Source organism: Trichosurus vulpecula, chromosome 9, assembly GCF_011100635.1.
Source record: "Trichosurus vulpecula isolate mTriVul1 chromosome 9, mTriVul1.pri, whole genome shotgun sequence".
Taxonomy (NCBI): Eukaryota; Metazoa; Chordata; class Mammalia; order Diprotodontia; family Phalangeridae; genus Trichosurus; species Trichosurus vulpecula.
Window position 1 is genome coordinate 78,660,176 of NC_050581.1, and position 19,408 is coordinate 78,679,583.

The 19,408-nt window shown below is 38.1% G+C and overlaps 1 protein-coding gene across 2 annotated transcripts in view; it reads left to right on the forward strand.

Moving 5' to 3' along the window:
* Window positions 1–19,408, forward strand: part of XPO6 (exportin 6) — a 127,026-nt gene that overhangs the window by 42,714 nt on the left and 64,904 nt on the right. Inside the window, exons 7-12 of one of the 2 annotated variants that reach the window (XM_036737805.1) lie at window positions 6,192–6,645; window positions 6,749–6,778; window positions 6,961–7,030; window positions 7,365–7,425; window positions 10,182–10,215; window positions 10,387–10,513. In XM_036737805.1, the coding sequence (XP_036593700.1) occupies window positions 6,192–6,645; window positions 6,749–6,778; window positions 6,961–7,030; window positions 7,365–7,425; window positions 10,182–10,215; window positions 10,387–10,513 (776 nt within the window). The remainder of the gene's footprint in view (window positions 1–6,191; window positions 6,646–6,748; window positions 6,779–6,960; window positions 7,031–7,364; window positions 7,426–10,181; window positions 10,216–10,386; window positions 10,514–19,408) is intronic. The other variant, XM_036737806.1, reaches the window with a different exon arrangement.

The following is a 19,408-nucleotide window of genomic DNA, read 5'->3' on the forward strand; positions in this document are numbered from 1 at the left end:
CAATATTTATGTCATTAAAATTGTTCTGGTTCTCCTCACTTTGACTCTGCATCAGTTCATACAAATCTTTCCAGTTTTCTCTGAGACTATCCCTTACATCATTGCTTACAGCACAATAATGTTACATTACATTTATATAACATTATTCGTTTAGCCATCCTCCAGTGCGGAGCATCTCCTTGGTTTCCAGTTCTTTGCCACCACAAAAAGAGCATGTCATTGTACATTTGGGTTTTTTTCTTCTTTAACTGTATGAATTTTCGTTTGTGCAAAATCTTTTTACTTTTATGTAATCAAAACTTCATTTTACCTTTTGTGATCTTTTGTTTAAATCGTGAACTCTTGTGTCCATAGATTTGCAAGGTAATTTCTTCCTTGCTCTTGTAATTTATTTCTTATGTTACCTTTTCTGTGTGAGTCATTGTATCGCCAAGGCAATATTCACAGTGGGTTGCTATTCCTGTGAATATGCTGGTGTGGCTCTGACTCGCAAAATATAACAGACTCTCCATATAGAAGACAGAAGGAAAACATTTATTCAGATACTAGAAAGCCAAATCCCAACACTAGAAAACTGAAGCCATCCTAGTAACAAAGAAGTTAATGCACATCATCACTTCAGAGAGCAACTCCATCCCAAAGCCTTCCCGCAAACAAACACTCACAATCCTAGCTGCCTCCTTGCCTGCTTCCTCTCTCTCCCACCACTCTAACTGCTCTGACCTCACTTCCTCGCAGTTCTGCTTCACCTTTCCTGCTCTGCCCATTCATCAAGCTCTTCTTACCACATGTGACTTAGGCTTCCATGTAATTTAAGCAGGTCACATGGGCCTATTAATGTATGGGAAAGAACTTCCCATTAGGCAAAAATACATCATCAATACAGTCATTGATTCATTGGGGCTTGTCATAGACAGTAGCTTCTCAGTGTGGCAACCATCTTGCTCTGAAGTAGGAGCTGTCTGTCTGCAAGGACCTGATTTGTGGCTATTTCTTGCTGTTTACAACAAAGTAATTTTGGGGGATTCATCTTAGGCCAACAACTTTTCTTTCTTTGTTGGCTCTTCTTAGTGTGTACCCTACCATTTGTTTTCCATGCCTCATAGCACTGCCTTTCATCTTTGCATGCTACCATTGAGGAATACAAAGGAAAAACATGGGAAGTGAAACTAGCATAATTTTGCCAAAGTTATATACGGTAGTCACTTTTTTTTTTTGTATTTGGAGCTGATTATTTTTAACTACTTACACAAACTATTGTCTATAATGCTGGCTAGAATTTGTTTATCTTATATATGTTACTTAGGCTAAGGTAGCACCGCCAAGTACATGACCGATGTTTGAAGACAAAGCATCCTGGAGAGTTGGGAAGCATACATTAGATTTAGATGATCTTCTAAAGTTCCTTCTACCCTTAATTTTTAAAAATTTAATTGATATATTGATTTTTATACTACCTTTAATTTCAGATATGTCCCTCCTACATCCCCTGCCCTAGAGAGCCATCCCTTGTAACAAAGAACAAAAAAAGAAAAAAAATACAGTTCCATAAAACTAAATGAATATATCATCTGAATCTGATAGTGTATGTAGTATTTCAGTTTGTTATAAAGTGTTCAATTTCTTTCTGTTTTGATTGTTTTTACATTGTCAGTGTGTCTATTATTTTCTTAGTTCTGCTTACTTCACTTTATGTCATGTCTTACGTTTCTTTCTTTGTGGTCTTCGTATTTGTTGTTTCCTATGCTGCAGTAATATTTCATTACATTTGTATTACCAATTTATTTAGCCATTCTCCAATCAGTGGGTTTCTGATTTATTTCTAGTTTTTTTCCTTTGCTTCTACAAAAAGTTTTACTATATAAATATTTTGTTGTATATGGAACCTTTCTTTTTTATCTTTGTCCTGTTGGGGATATATATATACTTAACAGTGGATCTTTGGGTCAATGAGTATGGATATTTTATTTACTTACGCATAATTCCAAATTATTTTTCTGGACTCCTGAACCAACTTAGCATTTTACCAATAGCATTTTAATGTGCCCGCTTTACTAGTGTCTCATATATTGACTATTCACATCTTTAATCATCCTTGCCAATGTGTACTATGTATGAGGTGAAACTCCAGAGTTGTTTTGATTTGCATTTCTTTTATTAGTGATTTTGAGCAAACTTTCATATGGTTGTTTGCAGTTGTTTTGAGAACTCTTTCAGTCCCAATTTCTGTGATTCATTTTATCTTCCCTTCCCATTTTGAATTTTGCTTAACTTCATGTTCTTTTATTTGTATATATTTGTCTGCAATTACTCATACCTTTCTTGTGAAAATGGACTTGAGAATTGTTGGGGCAGCCAGGGTAAAGGGACTGTCGAAGTACTATTTTTTTTTTTTTTTTACTTACAGATGTTGAGAGTGATAGTAGGAGTGAGAACTGGCAGGAAATAACCTCTCTCACTTTGCAGGTTTGAACTTAACCAAGTTGTGAGATGAATGAGGAGTAGTCATACCTGGACTGAATTGTGCTCTCAATAAGAATTTTAAAATAGTAGTATTTTTCAACCTACTGCCAATAATAATTACATTGTGATTATTTGCAGTATGAGCCATATGTTAAGCCGATTAAAATAGTTGTTGAGTTTTTGTTTGTAAAAACATAAAAGCTTAAATATAAATCTGAAAATAGCTTTTGCTTGACTGTCCTGTACAACTGGTCCTTCTCAATCTGCAGGGTTCCATTTGAGTTGGTAAATAACACCAGAAGATACAAACATCATTCAGCCATGAAGAATGCCAGTCAAAGTCTGAATTTCGCAGGAGAAATTTTTTGTATCAGATTTCATTATTGACATACATTATTACAGTTGAATTGTTAACCTTTGTTAAGTTTGCATTGAAAATGTGGGCAGTCTTAATGAAAGCAGAGCTCCATTTAAAGGATGGTGTTACCACTTTAATGACAGATTGGTAGATTTTATTCGTAGCTTGGTAGAAAGTTTTAGACTGAGAAGAGACTTTTAAAAAGCTTCTAGACTAAGTTTCTCATTTTACAGAGGAAGATGAAGGCCCAGAAAAAGGATACCCACAGCAGTTGCTATGAATATGCAGGCATTTTTCTAGGTTTGAATCGCAAAATATAACACACTCCTCAAAGACAAACCAAGATATTTATTCAGATACCTGAAAGCCAAATCCACCATAGTAACGAAGAAGTTTATACGTATTATCAATGCAGGGAGCATTGCCATCCCCAAGCCTTCCCTCCATCAGGCCTCCCCACAAACAAGCTCCCTTAGGCAAAATTCCCCTCTCTTTCACTGATGCTAGCTGCTCTGACTCTGCTTTCTGCCTTCTCTCTCTCTCTCTCTCTCTCTCTCTCTCTCCCTCTCCCTCTCCCTCTCCCTCTCCCTCTCCCTCCCTCTGTCCCTCTCACCTCTACTCCACCCATTCCTTCTCCACTGTTTGGCAAGCTCCTCCCACCACAGGCTCAATGTGACTCAGGCTCAAAGCAGGTCACAAAGGCCGATTAATGGATGGGAAAGATCTTCCTATCCCATTAACAGTATACTTGCCCAGGGTCAAAAAATGAATTAGTGACAGAGTTATAACTAGACTAGCTCTTTTCATTATACTATGTTGTGTTGAAGTTGTATGTAGTTGATACCTGTTTAGTTGAATGGAATCTCTTTTGTTTTTATTTGTCTTTGTAAGTGACTCACATTAAGTTGTTTTGACTCAAGGCTTCTGTCTTGTTTTTTGTAGCATCCTTGATGTTCTTTGCAGCTCTGACCTTTGCCTCATGTGGTCACATTTCCTTTTGAGAGATTTTGAAGTCTTCAAGAAAATTTCTATCTTAGTGGAGACATCAGGTTTTGGAAATAGGAAGGAACCTCTGTTTTTTGGTATTGTCATTCCTTTCTTTCTGTTCCCTTCAGCATGGATTCTTCTCTGTGTATTCAGTCTTGTTCACCTGCTCCTCCTAGCGTCATGATCTTAAGTGCCTTTTCCACTTCTGTGTATATAGTACAGCCAGGTCCTGATTAGTGCAAGGGCCCTTAAAGTGGTTTATTCAAATTCATAAGAAATATTCCCATTGGGCTGGAGCTGGTTACCATTTTCAAAATATAACTTTGAATAGCACAAATTAGAATTTATATAGCTACTTCAGAAGATACAATAATTGTACTAATTAGGACCTAGATGTGCATTGTGTGCTGAGGTAATGGAATCCCAGTGGATTGGGGCAGTTAGGTGGCACAGTAAGTAGAGCACTGGCCCTGGAGTCAGGAGGACCTGAGTTCAAATTCAACCTCAGGCACTTGACACATTTACTATCTGTGTGACTTTGGGCAAGTCACTTAACGCCAATTGCCCTGCCTTCCCCCCTGCAAAAAAACCCAAACAAACCAAAAAACAAAAACAAAGATAAGAATGGATTGCTGTAGAACTGTTGGCACATCTGTTCTATTTTCCATCTATTTGTTGTATTTTCATTTAAAATGCTGTTGGAATAATCTTCTATAATCTAGTCTTATTCTGTGTTTTAAACAGAATAGCTTTCCCCCTCTACCACTTTTTGCTGATTTGAGGCGATAGTGCAAGTAATCTTCCACTATTCCTTTTCATGACATTTTATAAATAAGTTTGTATTCTAAACTAGCATTAGCTTTGGTTGCAGTGTGTCTCTTGGGTAAGGAGAGCAGGTGTTGGCGGGAAGAACTGGTTTCAGTTTTCCTTTTGCTTTATATTAGTGAAACTTCTATTAGAAATGGTTGTTTGTATGAGAACATTTGCCATGGAAGTTTGAATAGCATAGAGTAGTTGCCACAAGGCAGAATTCTTAGCCCCTAAATTCATAGTCTCTTAGTTAAATGAAGACAGGTGGCAGCCAAGGGTGACAGTAGTTTAAGATACGAAGGTTACAGATGGAGAGTGGAGCAAAACACAGGATAATATGTTTGCAGAACGTGGCATGAGGCCCCATGAGATGAGACTGGAAGGAAGACCACATTCAGATGAGAGAGGGGGATAGATAGAAACTCTTTTCTCTGCCAGTGACAGTCAAGTGACAGAACTGGATCCCTTCACATCCCCAGTGTGTTTCAGGAAGGAGTAGCAATGACACTGAAGCCAAAAAAAAAAACCAAAAAATGGTGAGAATAGAGAGGACTTTGCATGGAGATGGAAGTGGCATTCTTTTCTACTGGAAAAGAGAGATGGAATGGTAGGAAAAAAAACTACTACTGATAAAAATCAGTGTCACAGTTCCTTTCCTCATGGAGCACAAAGGCTGGTAGGAATGACTTAACATTTTGTAGTGCTTTTGAAATTATCTGTTGTTTCAGCTTTAAAGGTTTTCAAAGAGTCATGCTCATAACCATTCTCTGAGGGAGGTAGTGCAGATGTTGTTATTTCAGTTCAGGGTCTCCTAGACAAAAAGTGGGTGGGGTAGGACGAAGACCTGAGGTGGCTCCTAGTTCTGAGCTTAGCACTCTGCCTGCTTTGTGACACTGCCTTTAGAGCATGTAGGGGTGGGGGTGGGGAGGGTGGCGAGAGGACACATGTAAATCCATAATATAAAACATGAGCATCAGGGCATAATTAGAGAAGTCCAAAGTGGTATTTGAAATCCAGAGAAGGAAAGTTCCCTTTGACTGGCATATTGGGAAAGATTTTATGTTGATTGCTTTGAGCTGGGTTTAGAAGGATGGCTAAGAGTTCAGCCACAGGAGATATGGGGGTGAGTATTCTGGGCATAGTGCATAGGTAAAAGCACAAGATTGACAAAGGTTTAGTGTTTATGTATATGGGAAACAGTGGCCACATTGGCTAATAGATTCTAGATTGGCTAGTATAAGATGTGTGACATAAAGCTGGAAAGGTAGGAGAGGAGGAGAATGAAATGGTTTGTTATAAACATAAAGATCTGGAAATTATTTCAAGGAAAAATCAGAATTAGCTTTCTTTGGTTTTTATGTTAGGAACTTTTTGAAATGTCGATGTTTTACACTGACCTTAATTGATTTTAAATATTGATTCAGATTATCAGGGAAACAGAAGCAACCAACCTAGCATATGTAGTAATTCTACAAGCTGATTGAGAATATGACTTAGGTTATTGAAATGTTTCTTACTCTGTAAAGGTAATTTGGGTGTAGAGTCTTTCAAAAATTTTTTCCTAATTTTTCAGGTGATCTATTAAGTAACCTGTTGCAGAGTCCTAGTGCAGCCAAACTGTTAAACCAGCCAATCCCTATCCTTGATTCAGAGAGTGAGTATATCTGTTCCCTGGCTTTGGAGTGCCTGGCCCATCTCTTCAGCTGGATTCCTCTGTCTACCAGCATCACCCCATCCCTCCTCACCACGATATTTCACTTTGCTCGATTTGGCTGTGACATTCGGGCCAGAAAGATGGCATCAGTCAATGGCAGCAGTCAGAACTGTGTCCTTGGTCAGGAACGTGGCAGGCTGGGAGTTCTGGCCATGTCTTGCATCAATGAACTCATGTCCAAGAATTGTGTGCCTATGGAATTTGAAGAGTATTTGCTGCGAATGTTCCAGCAGACTTTTTACCTCCTGCAGAAAATCACCAAGGATAATAATGCTCACACAGTGAAGAGCAGACTAGAAGAACTAGATGAAAGGTAAGAGAAAGAAACCATAGCAGAGTAAGAATTATATGCTCAGAAAGGGTTATTATGGCTCATTGCTCTTGTGCATAGTGTCTTTAATCCTCTTTGATTTCAGAATTTGGAGCTCCAAAAGAAGAGTGGAAAGGTAGGTATGTGATGGTAAGTACAGGCCTGATTGTAGCTTGAAGGGCTGGGGTGGCCTAGGGGGAAAGGGATTGAGTTTGAAAAGTGATTGTGGTGGTTCTAGGTTTTGTTCTATTTCCCATATTCCTCCCCCTCTTTCTTTCCTCCTCTTCCTTCCTTTCTCCCTTACTTATTTGACTACAGGTATAAGGTGGTTCGAGAACTGAAACTGCCCCACATTCATAGCCAGGAACATCAGAAGAGGCACGTGGAGGTACAGGAATTACAATCTGCCCCCTTTCAGTTGGTGTTGCCTTTTAGTTTTGAGCAGTTTTTTTTTTTTGTAAGTAAAAGGAAGTGACTAGGGACATTTTACAGGGTATAGAAGTGTTGTTAGTTTTATGAATATTACTTGGTGAATTTTCACCAAAAGATAGACACATTTATATGGAAAGCTTTGTGGCTTTTTTATCATTCACTTGACTGGAACCCAGACCATTGATTGGTCTTTAGTTGCCTGTAACTCTCCCCAGCCCCTCTTTAAATATCCACTTGAGGACAAATAGAAGCACTTTGAGTCAGGGTCTAATTCTTTCTTTCCCTTGCAGCGGGATGTCAGTTATGTATCTTACACCTTTCATGAACAAGATGCTACACTGCTGTGTAAAGGCAAGAGGGAAATTGGATGCTTATTTTAAGAACATTCATGTTGAGTGTGTTTGGAAGCTTCCAAGTGGGTGTATTATATTGAACTAGTAGGCATTTACAGATTGCCTGGAAGCAAAAATGTTTACTACTTTAACCATTTTCCCAGGTCACTTTTGATGATTATATATAGTTGAGAAATTTGTGTCCTTTTCAGTACCAATAGCAATTTTGTGGGGTTATTAGCTGTGTGATATGTAAATACACGTGCATGGAGTGTGTAATTTATAGATTAGTTTTCAAATTTGGCTTTTGGTTAATTTTATTAATTTTATATGCTTAATTTTATAAATTAAGAGAAATAAATCTAATGTAAGACTATACTGGGTTTGTCCATTCCAAACATTAAACTTTGTCTACTCATGGAAGAACTCCTCTCCTGTTAAAGTAATCAAGCTCCTTCCCTCTAATTTGATGTCATTTTAAGTAACAACTGAGTGGATCAGTAAAGAGTACCAGTGCTTTCTTGAAAACACAATTTTTCTAACATCCTTTTTTAGCTTCACTAAAAAGATTTTCTAATATGTGACAGTGTTCTAATTACTCATAAGAAGTCAATGAAAAGATAACTATTGTGTAGTAATTTGAGAGTTTAAATGGTATTGTCTATTTCAAATATCTTTTTTTTCTTTTTTTAAGCTTTACAGATAATTTATTTAAAATTTGCAAGCATTTTTAAAATAATGACACTACTACATATATCCATAAGACTTTTCTTGACCAAGGGATTCTTTTTTCTTTCTGTGATTGAATTCATTACTTTTTGTCTTCTGATTTTTTGCTTTGAAACATTCCATTAAGAATAAATTGCCTTGTATTTTACTCTGAGGACAGTGCCATTTTCACAGACTGGGCTTAGATCTGGGTGAAAAATTGTAGTAGTTTATCTGTATATAAATTTTAAAGTTAACTTTTTTGCTTCCTTTGATTTTGTATTTCAATTATATGCTTCCAGTTGCACTGTGAAAGGCGAGCCCTTCATGTACAGACAGGTGATATGAAAAATATTGTGTGCTTGCTTTATGACTCTTAAAGAGTCTGTTATAACAAATTCTAAAAAAATGATAGCCAGTTCTCAGTTGTTCAGGAGCTGCTTAACTGGATCCTTTGCTTCAATTCATTTTCTCTATAACTTCCTATCTCTTAACTCTTTCACTGTTCATTAGCACCTGTACCAGAAGGTGGGCAAGGGAAGGAAAATGAGGTGAATGAAGATTAGTTAGTATTGCTGCTTGATCAGGTTTATTTAATTTTTTAATAAGGAGGTTGGCCTGGAGAGTAATAAGGTTTTTTTATTGTATTTTATTTGTCCATACATTCAGTCTCTGTGTTCCATTAGTTTGCATGATTGAGAATTTGAGTGTATTTTCTAAGGAACAGAAAATTAATACGTTTTACACATACAAATTTAATATATAAGAAGCTAGATTAGGGTAGAGGAGGTTCCATTCTTGATTGATTTGGACAGGAGCCTTCAGACAAATCTCTCTACTTGATATATATAAAGGGAGGGGCCATACCTGTTTCAGAACCTCTGGAGATTCTGGTGAAAGGGCTGCAAAATAATAGCATAAAGTACTTTTAATGCTAGTCTTCCTATGTATTTGGTCCAGTGATCTATTCAACCTTTATCCTTATGAAATAATACCATATAAATTGAAAATCCTCATTTCCATCTATGTTTTCTAGCATTATTATGGGCCCCAAAGTAAGCAATGACCAACCATGATCAAGTTGGTTAGGGGCCCTGTGACAACATGGAGCAGTTTGATTTCTGGTCATTTCAGGTGGATGAGAGAGCTTGAGTGAAGTGAAGTGAAGTGTGGTACCTAGTGACTGCAATGAAGGATTTCTTTTACTAGTACACTTGCCTGAGTCTAGGCCGGATGATTGTTTGTATCTTTAATATTTTCAAAAACATGTATCCATCTCATTTTCCAATCACCTTTTGGTATTTAGGGGCTTGAAATGACAGTTTCTGAATGTGAGAGTGATGTGCTGTGCATTTAATCAGAAGACTTTGTTATCCTGGTTGTTTTGGCACGTGCTTATCTATGAAATGATCACAGGAAAATCTTCGGATTTGGGTGGGGGTTGAGATAACATCATATATAGTGGAACAAATGCTGAACTGGAGAGTAAGGGGAATCTGGAAATCTGAGTCCTCGTCTCATTCTCACAGTTAGTAGGCAAGTCAGTCATTTCTTGTCTCTGGGCCTCAGATTCCTGACTTGAGCTCTGAGGTCTTTTCATGCTCTAATACTTTATGATTCCATATATTGGCAGGTTGTTGCATCTTTCTAAGTATTAAAATGTTTCATTCCTGCTGTAAAGAATTCTTGGAGATAATTGGGGCGTGGGATATTTAATTGTCATCAGGAGTAGAAGAACAAAATCTATTTGGATTGCAAAATAGAAATATTTTAGTAGGTTGCTAACCCTTTTGAAGATCATCAGCTCATCTCTGGTTTTTGGTGCATACACTTTCATAATTATGCCTCCTAACTAACGAATCTTTGCCTCTGAAATCAGAATAATGCTGTTACCTTGAGATGCGCTATACAAGTGATATGACCTACCTATCAATTTGTTAACTCAATTTCCTTTCATTTTATTTTATATGGGTCATGCCACTAAGTAGTTGGGGAAATACAAGAGCAGTTGCTTATCAGAAGGCCTCATTATCTAAGCATTAAAGTTACTTTTCTGCTATGTTTCAGGTGTTAATGGAGAGAAGGGTTGCGTGTCCTGTAGGTAATTGATGCAGGCTTTTGTTTTTAACTGAAAATATCTTGGTTAAATCAGTGTGTTTTGGTAATGTAAAGGATTGGGCTATTTAATCTTGCATTTCATTTATCTTATTAAAGCATTTCCATTGAAGGTAGACTGCGAGATTTTTACCTTATAATCTTTTTTCTTATTTAGCTACATCGAGAAATTTACTGACTTTCTTCGTCTCTTTGTGAGTGTCCACTTGAGGAGGATAGAATCCTACTCTCAGTTCCCAGTGGTAGAGTTTTTGACACTGTTATTCAAGTACACGTTTCATCAGGTATGGCATGAAATTACTCTTTTCATTTAATGTTCATTTGTTTTAATATTGTATTTTTACTCTCATAATCATACAACCTTAAAGCGCTGCATAATGCTAACTTCTTATAAGTCCTCACATTTTGTAGTCAATGCATTAAATTGAAGGAAATAGAGAACTGAATTTCAAAAATGCCTTAATTTGGGAACTTTTAGTTCCATGTACTTTTCATGAGGAATTTTACAGAGGAGAGGAGTCAGGATACAGACATGCTAGTATTGAATCCTTATTTCCTATTACTCCTTGAGAAAATGAGTCCATTTGTTGTGAGCCCTTTCCACTCCAGTTTCTGCACCTTGATATCCTTTCTCCTTGTCATCCCCTGATCTCTACTCCTTAGTTCCACTTCTGACAAAAAGGTGGCTCTTGCCATAGTCAGCCCTTTTATTTGTGCCTTTGACCCTGTCTTATTCCATTTTCTCCAGGAGCTTTCGCACTTAATCATCCCATCTCTGTCATCTTCATTCTCATTATTACTGGTTTCTTCCCTACTGCTGGCAAACGTGTCTGGGTCTCCCATCTTTAAAAACAAAAAATCAAGCCATTTACTTTATCCTTCCAACTCTCCTCAAGCTCTTCCCTCTTTTATTGTCAGATTCCTAGAATAAGCCAATTTATACTCATTGCTTCAACCTCTTCACCTTCCATTTATTTCTCAACCCCTTGCAATTGGCTTCTGATCAGACTACTCTACTGAAACTGTTTTCCCACTTTGGCTTTTTGGTTGTTTCTTGCAAATGACACTCTGTCTCCTGAGTCTGTGCCTTGTGCTTGGAATGTTCTCCCTCATCATCTCCTGCCTCTTAGCTTCTCTGGCTTTCTTTGAGTCTCAGCTAAGTCTCACCTTCTGCAAGAAGACCTTCCCAGTTCTCTTTGCTACCTTTCTTCTGAGATGGTCTTCAATTTATCCTGTATATATTTTGTTTGCACATAGTAATTTGTATGATGTCTCTCCCATTAGACTCTGTGCTTCTTAAGAGTAGGGACTGTCTCTTGCTTTTTCTGTGTATCTCTACCACTTAGCACAGTGCCTGGCACATAGCAGGCATTTAATAGTTGATTGACTAACTGTTTTAACTCTTAATCAGTTTGTATGTCTTCCTGTCCTCCTAATCCTTCATATTTACTGTTTCTTGACAGTGCAATAATTATGTTGTATACCATAGTTTGTTTAGCCATTCTTTAATGATCGAATTTGTTTCCAGTACTCTGCTACCACAAAAACTGATATTGTGATTATTTTGGTGTGAATAGACCTTTCTTTTTTTCTTTGACTTCCTTGGGGTAGCAATGGGATCTCTGGGTCAGAAAGTATGGACATTTTAGTCACTTTTTAAGCATAACTCCAGATTGTTTTCTGGAATAATTTGACAAGTTCATCAGTTCACAGCTCTGTTAACAGTGTATTGGAGTGATTGTCTTTATACAGTTCCCTCCAGTATTGACTGTTCTATTTTTTGCCATACTTACCAATTTGATATGTGTGTGGTGAAACTTTGAAGTCGTTTTGATCTGTATTTCACTTTATTTTTACTGATTTGGTTGTTAAGTAGTTTTCAGTAGAAGTCATTGTTTTCCCCCTTAAATCTTCTGCTGCTCCAAATTGTCTATTTTTGTTTCGGGTACCATGACCCTTCTAGGTATCCCATTTTGCAACCTGGAGTCATCTTCAGCTCTTCTCTTTTCCTCACCTTCTATATCAATTAGTTGGTGAGTCTTGCTAGTTTACCTCCATAATTTTTCATATTTGTGTGTGTGTGTGTGTGTGTGTGTGTTTGTGTGTGTGTGTGTGTGTATACATAGATAGATAGGTAGTCCCTTCTCTCCGCTTTCACAGCTACCACCCTAGTTCCAGTTCTCTTCGCCACACTTGAACAACTGCAATATTCTCCTGTCACTCTCCCTTCTTCTAAATTCTTTCTTAAGCTAGTCACCACAGAGCTGCCAAAATAATCTTCCTAAGGCAGAGATCTGACTCTGTCATTCCCATTCTCAGGAATCTTCGGTGGCTACCTTTTGTTTTCTCGTATAAAACAGAAAATCCTCAACTTTGCATTTAAAGACCTTTCCAGACTTATTTCAAATTACTTCCTTTCACACAATCTGCCTTATAGCCAAACTGGCTTATTCAGTATTCCCCTAACTCAACATTCCATCTCTTACCTCTTTGACTGTGTTTCAGGTTATCTACTGTACCTGGTGTTCACTTCCTTCAAGATTCGTCTCAGGTGCCCCCAGGTTTTACTCTCACTAGAAATAAAGTACTTTAAAGGCAGGGACTGGACTGTTTTTTTGTTTTGTCTTCTCAGAGCCCGGCACAGTGTCTTACACATAGTGAGCACTTAATAAACACTTATTGAATTAAATTGAATTTGAGAATTCTACAGTCCAGCCAAACTTGACTCTACTTGCTGTTTCCTGAATTTGACATTCCATATTTCACCTCTATGCGTTTGTATAAGCTAGTCTCTTATGCCTCCTGGAACGTGCTGTTTACTGATCTCTGTCACTCATAATCTTTACTTTTTTTGTGGTTCATCTCAGGTGCTGTCTTCTGCAGGAAGCAGGCTCCTCCTCACCCTTCTCTCCCTAATGTCCCAGTTGTTAGTGTTCTCTCCTTTTTCAGATTACCTTGTATTTACATCTGTATTATTATATCCCCTAGTAGAGTATAAGATGCTTGATGGTAGGGACTGTTTTGTTTTTGTCTTTGGTAGCATAATGCCCTTGCATATAGTAGACAGTAGTAAATGTTTATTGAATTGAATTACATTTTTATAACGGTATCTAATTTTAAGTAGACTTTAAAAAATATTCCTTTATGAGGCCAGAAAAATAAATTTAGAGGGAGAAAGGAAATTAAAATAGTTTTAATGAAATTTGGTCACTTCTTGTGAGTAAACAGGGTACACCTGTGAGAAAAAAAATATTGAGTGATAAAGATGAGCCATTTCTGGAAGATAGTAGGTCACATGGAGTTAGATTAGAAGGGTGAAGAAGAACTGAAAGATCTCAATTATAGAGAGATTCACAGAAAGAAGGAGAAACAGTTATATGTAAGGGAAGGGCATGGAGCACCATTGTTAACTTGGAGGTTCTGGAAAGAAGATAGTGGTGGGGTGTTGGAAATGAAGAGGGGAGTAGATAGTAGAGGTTGGAAATACTTAAATGGGTGTAGGGAAATTGGAAGAGGCAAAAGAATTTGAGAGGTTTCAAATAGGAATTGGGGTTCAAGAATTAGAAGGTACCATAGAAATTACATAGTCAGTCTGCTTCTTTTACAAGTTGAGGAAAGTGGAGCTTAGAAAGGAGAACTAATATGGCTATCATAACCACAGCTTCTGTTTCCAAATTCAGTGCCTTTTTGATTGTACCAAGAATTCCAGGATAAGCAGAGAGAAGTGTTTCTCAAATTAATTTGGTCTGGACTTGAAATATATTGACAATCTGTAGATGGGAATCTTGGAATACGAAATGACCCTAGGAAAAGGGGTAATTGGAGACATTTTGGTACTATATAGAAGAAAAAAAACCTATTTGCATAGCAAAAAATTACTACGTATTATTTTTGATACTTGTTTAGTTGCATATTTGATATTTTGGAGTGGAAATGCTAATAGCATTGAACTGTTCTCATGTAACCCATATTCTCTTTATCTAGAACCAGGCTTCTATGGATCATGGTTTGGGAAATCAGAGTTTGGGAAGAAGAGAAGGGGCACTAAAATTTAGGAAGCAAGAGAGTGGGTATAAGAGAATAAGGTGAAAATGTTTTGAAATCTGGCTCTCAGTGTAAACTTAATTCTCCTTGATTCTCTTAATTACCATGTAGGATGGAAAACAACTTAAGAACTAAAAAAAAAATGAAGCTCCCATCTTTTTATTAGAATCTTAATTCGGTCAGTTTTCTATTAAATTGAAAATGTGAAAGTGAGATTTCTTTATTTTGGAAGGTATGTAGCCGTGTGGTCATGAAACAAGCAGCCTTCTTTCTTCTTCTTACCTTGAATATGTAGCCAACTGAATTTCTTCCTGTATACTTAGCCTTCTCTACCTTGCTCTTTTTACCTTTGGCTGAGTGTGGGAGGCTGTGCTTGTCCATTCATCCAAGGGGTAGAAAAAGGGGGCATATCTCTGAAGCTTGCCCTGTGCTGGTGTGCTTTTGTATAAGCAGCCTTGTTCCCTGATTTTACTTTCAGCTTGAGTGGGAGAAGGTATAATCAAACTATACAGGCTTGTCTTCCTCTTAGAAGAGAAGCTAAGGAGGCTTGAAGAATGCCCCATCTCTCCAGATCATCTGAGAAAGTGAAGTGTTTATTTAAAAATGGAAAAAAGGACACAAGGTCACAGAATCTTCTGGTCCTGTAATATCGGTGGGAAAACAAGAAAAGGGATGTTAAAGAAGCAAAAGGGAAGGATTTATGAGTTGTATCAGGAGGTTGGAGGGTCAAAGATTGTGACAGATGAGAAGGGAAGAGACTGTTGGGTGTTAAGCACCAGACGAGGCTTCTTCTCCCATGGAGGAGAGAGCTGAAGCTTCTGAGGAGGAAGGAACTTCATTGTACTCCAAGGAATAATGATGTGGCTCCACATATGTCAGGTGAGAAACCATCCAGTAAGGGTCAGAAGAAGACGAGGCAAGTAATGGCAGCTGTTTGTCAGCCTGATTAAAAATAGGTATGATGTCTTCCCTCCAGGGGATGGATCTGGAACCACCAGGGAAACTCCTAAGGCTTGTTGCTCTGCATAACCGCTGTCCACGTCTGGTAATTTGCTTGGGCACAAATGATGCTGCCACAATGAATGTAGAAAACGTTGCTAAAGATTATGAAGTCCTGGGAGAGGAACAGACTTTATGGGGCTATTGAAAAAAGTGGTTTTGATGTCACTGTTGCTGATCAAGGGCTTCAGAAGGGAAGTAAACAGCTGGTTAGATAGTATCTGAAAGTAGGATTTGGATTTCTGAACAAGGGTTTCAGATATAGGAATAATATGCTTAGAGATGGGTTGCATCTCATAAGGGATAGCATTATTGTATTTGCCAGTAGTCTTGCAAATCTAAAGGATTTTAAGCTGAAAAATAAGGTTAACGGAGAAACTATCTAGATAACTCAAAATAATTGTAGCTGTCAAAGAAGAATAAAAGAGATACTCAGGTGTTCACAGGAGACAAAAATCCAAGAAAACCAATAAAACCATGGCCTGGGATGTCTGTACACAAATATACAAAGTATGACTAACAATGCAAATTAGATAAATTTCAAAACCCGCTGGCAAACTTGACTGTAAATATCACAGATACTTTGTGGGATGATGCCCATGATTGAAATGTGTCTGGAAAGGCATACCTTATTCAAGAGGAACAGGTTACAGAAAAGAGGTTAAATGAAATGATATATTTAGAAAATACATGCATATAAGGAAATCCATTAACTGGTAGAATGGCAGGGAGGGGTAGGGAAGGAAGGTGTAGCACCTTGGCAAGCTTTTGTGTGAAAATCAATGTAGGCTGAAAAACTAGCAGTATTTTCAGTATATAATGCAGACTACCTGTAATCCGGTGCTACAGGGAGTCTATAATTGATGTGGGTCTATCCTCCAGTGTTGTAGACTGCCACCCATCCATACCTCTCCAATGATGGGCTTTTTAAAAAACTATCTTGGGGAAAAGAGGAAAGTCAAAGAAAGGCTAAATCTGATGTTTGGAGTAAATGAGATGATGATAACGGATAAGAGATGAGTTAAAGCAGCTCAACTGTTGTTTTGTTTTTCTTTTTCAAGAAGTGTGATCTTTGGACCATAATGATCAAAATAGTGATGGCTAATAGGGAGTTGGTAGTGAAGGCAAATGGGGAGATAGCAAGAGTCACCAGACTCTGATGAACTATATTCTACTGACAGGTCTTATTCTGAGTCATTGTCAGTGATCTTTGAAATACTATAGAAAACAGGAAAGGTACTGCTGGTTTGCGGAAGGAAAAGTGTCCCAATTTTAAAAGAAGGGAGAGGGTCTTAAGAAGGTCTTAAAAGAGGGAGATTGATCTTAAGTTGTTGGAAAAATTTAGAACATCTGGAAAAGTCAGGGTAAAGCAACAAAGTCAGCATGAATTCATCAAGAGTGAAACATGTCAGAATAACCTAGTTTTGTTTTTTTGGCAGATTTACTAGATTAGTTGGTGCAATATAATACTAGAGATAAAGTTCATCCAGATTTTAGCAAAACACTAGATAAAATCTCTTCTCAGTCTTATGGACAAGATGGAGAACTGTAGCCTAATAATATAGTTGAACAGATTAAGAATCTGTTGATTGTCTAGACCCAAAGAATAGTCAGATTGCCTTTTTTGTTGAATAGAATTAAATGAAATTTAAAAGGGAAAAATGTAAAGTTGTAGACTTTAATTCAAAAAGATCAATTTCACACATACAATATAAGGAAGGCATACCTAGATGGCAGTTCATCTGGAAAAGATCTGAGGGCTTTAGTGGACTGCGTGCCCAATCCAAATCAATAGTATAGTATGACAGCATTCCCAAAGCTCCTGCCCTCTTAGGTTGCATTGAGGGTAAAGTATTCTGGATGAAGTGTATGGTCATTCACTATTCTTCTGCTGTGGTCAGGCCACATTTGGAATGTTATGTTTAGTTTTGGATGCCATATTTTCAGAAAGTTGTTGATAAATTAGTGAATATCCAAAAGAGGGCAGCCAGATTGGTGAAACGCTTTGGGATCGTATCATATGAGAATTGGGTGAACACCCTCTACTGCACTGGAGAAGAGAAGATGTTGGGGAGACAGCAGCTGTCTTGGAGGATGTGAAGTGGTGCTGTGCTCTGTAGAAGAGAGTTGAGATTTGTCGTATTGGGCTAGAAGGCATGAACTGGGAGTAGGGTATGGAAGTTGCAGAGAGGTAAATTTGATGTAAGGAAAACTTTTTGAGCCACCTTAGGAAGTAGGTTTTCCTGTTACTGGAAGTTTTCAGAGAAAGGCCGTATGGTTGCTTGTTGGGTATGTTTTAGAAGTTCTTGTTCAGATTTTGGTTAGATTAGGTGGCCTTTGAGCTCTCTTCTGAAATTCTGTCTATACAAGGGAGGGAAATGGAAATGGTAAGGCAGATGAAGGTGAAACCCAGAAGCGATGTTCTGTACTAATGGGGATAAGGTTTAAGAATAAGACTGGAAAGAGCACTGCTGTGGAAGTAAGGAGAGCTCCCCTGCTAAGTGTGAACATTAACAAAGTAATCTATGTTTGATAGGAATATTACCCAGGAGAAAATTATCTTAAAGGCTTATTGTTAGGTTAGCTTTCCTTACAATTTCACTTTACACATTTCAGGGTCCATTTGCATCGTAAATATTGGCAAATTCCATTGGAAATGAATTTCTACTTATTTTCAAGTTGCTTTGGACTAGCTGGGTGTCAGGAGTGAGTCGGGCTAAGATGTGGTAGGGAGAACAAGAAAGGCCTTTTGCAGAAGGCCCTGAAGGAAAGAGTCTTAAAGGAAACCTAGGATCCAGTGGGCAGAAGTAAGGAAGGAGAGCTTTCTAGGCAGGGGAAACAGCCAGTGAAAAGACAAGGAATCAGGAGATGGAGTGTTGTGTGTGAGAAACAGCAAGAAGGCTTTTATTGTATTTGGAGGGGGGGATAAGGTGTAAGAAGTCTGAAATGGTAGGAAGGGACCAGGTTATGGAGGGCTTTAAAATCCAAACAGGATTTTATATTTGGTCTTGGAGGCAGTAGGGAGACACTAAAGTTTATGTGGATAGGGATCAGGGAAGGATGGACAGACTTGTGTTGGGCAGCTGAGTGGAGGATGAACTGGAGTGGGGGAAGACTTGAAGTAAGGAGACTACCAAAAGTCTTTTGAGATTGTCTAGGTGTCAGGTGATGAAAGCCTGTACCAAGGTGGCAGCTGTGTGGTGAGAAAGGGACATAAGGTAGATAAGGCCTGGGAAAAGCTGGATACATGGGATGATTGTGAGTGAGGAGTTAAGGTGGACCCAGTGGTTTTCAGTCTGGTAACTGGAGGATAGTGGCATCCTCACAGTAATAAGTAAGTTTGGAAGAAGGGGATGATTTGTGGTGAGTGATTATATGTTCTGTTATGAACATAGTGAGTTTGAGTTTACAGGATATCTAGTTTGAGATGATCAAGAGGCAGTTGGTGATGCATGATTGTAGTGTGGGGGAAGTTAGGGCTAGATATATAGATCTAAGAATCATCTTCATAGAAATGGATATTAATGTCATGGGAGCTAATGAGGTCACCAAGTGAAGTTGTATAGGGAGAGAAGAGAAAAGGGCCCAAGACAGAGCTTTGGGGAAGCCCCACTGTTAGTAGGTATGACCTGGATGAAGATCCAGCAAAAGAGAATAAAGAGCTGTTAGGTAGGAGAAAAACCAGGAGAGAATGGGATGATGAAAATTCAGAGAAGGAGAGTTTTCAGGAGAAGAGGAGGATGGTCAACAGTGTCAGAGGCTATAGAGAGGTCACGAAAGATGAAGAATGAGAAAAGGGCATTAGATTTGGTAGTTAAGAGGTCATTGATAACGTTGGAGAAGCAATATCATTTGAATGATCAAGTTGGAAGTCAGATTGTGGGGGGATTGGAATTGAGTGAAAGGAAAAGAAGTGGACACACCCAAGTCTAGATGCTTTCTCTTGGTGTTCAGCCACGAAAGAGAGGAGAGATATAGAACTTTATGTAGTTGGAAGGTCAGACCAAGTGAGGGTTTTTTTAAGAATGAGGAAGGTGTGGGCAGAAAGCCCCTTCTCCCACAAAATAAGCAAAGTAGTACCCTTGTGCATGATGGCTGCAGCAACAAGATTTGTATTAGGTGGGATTAGCCCTCCT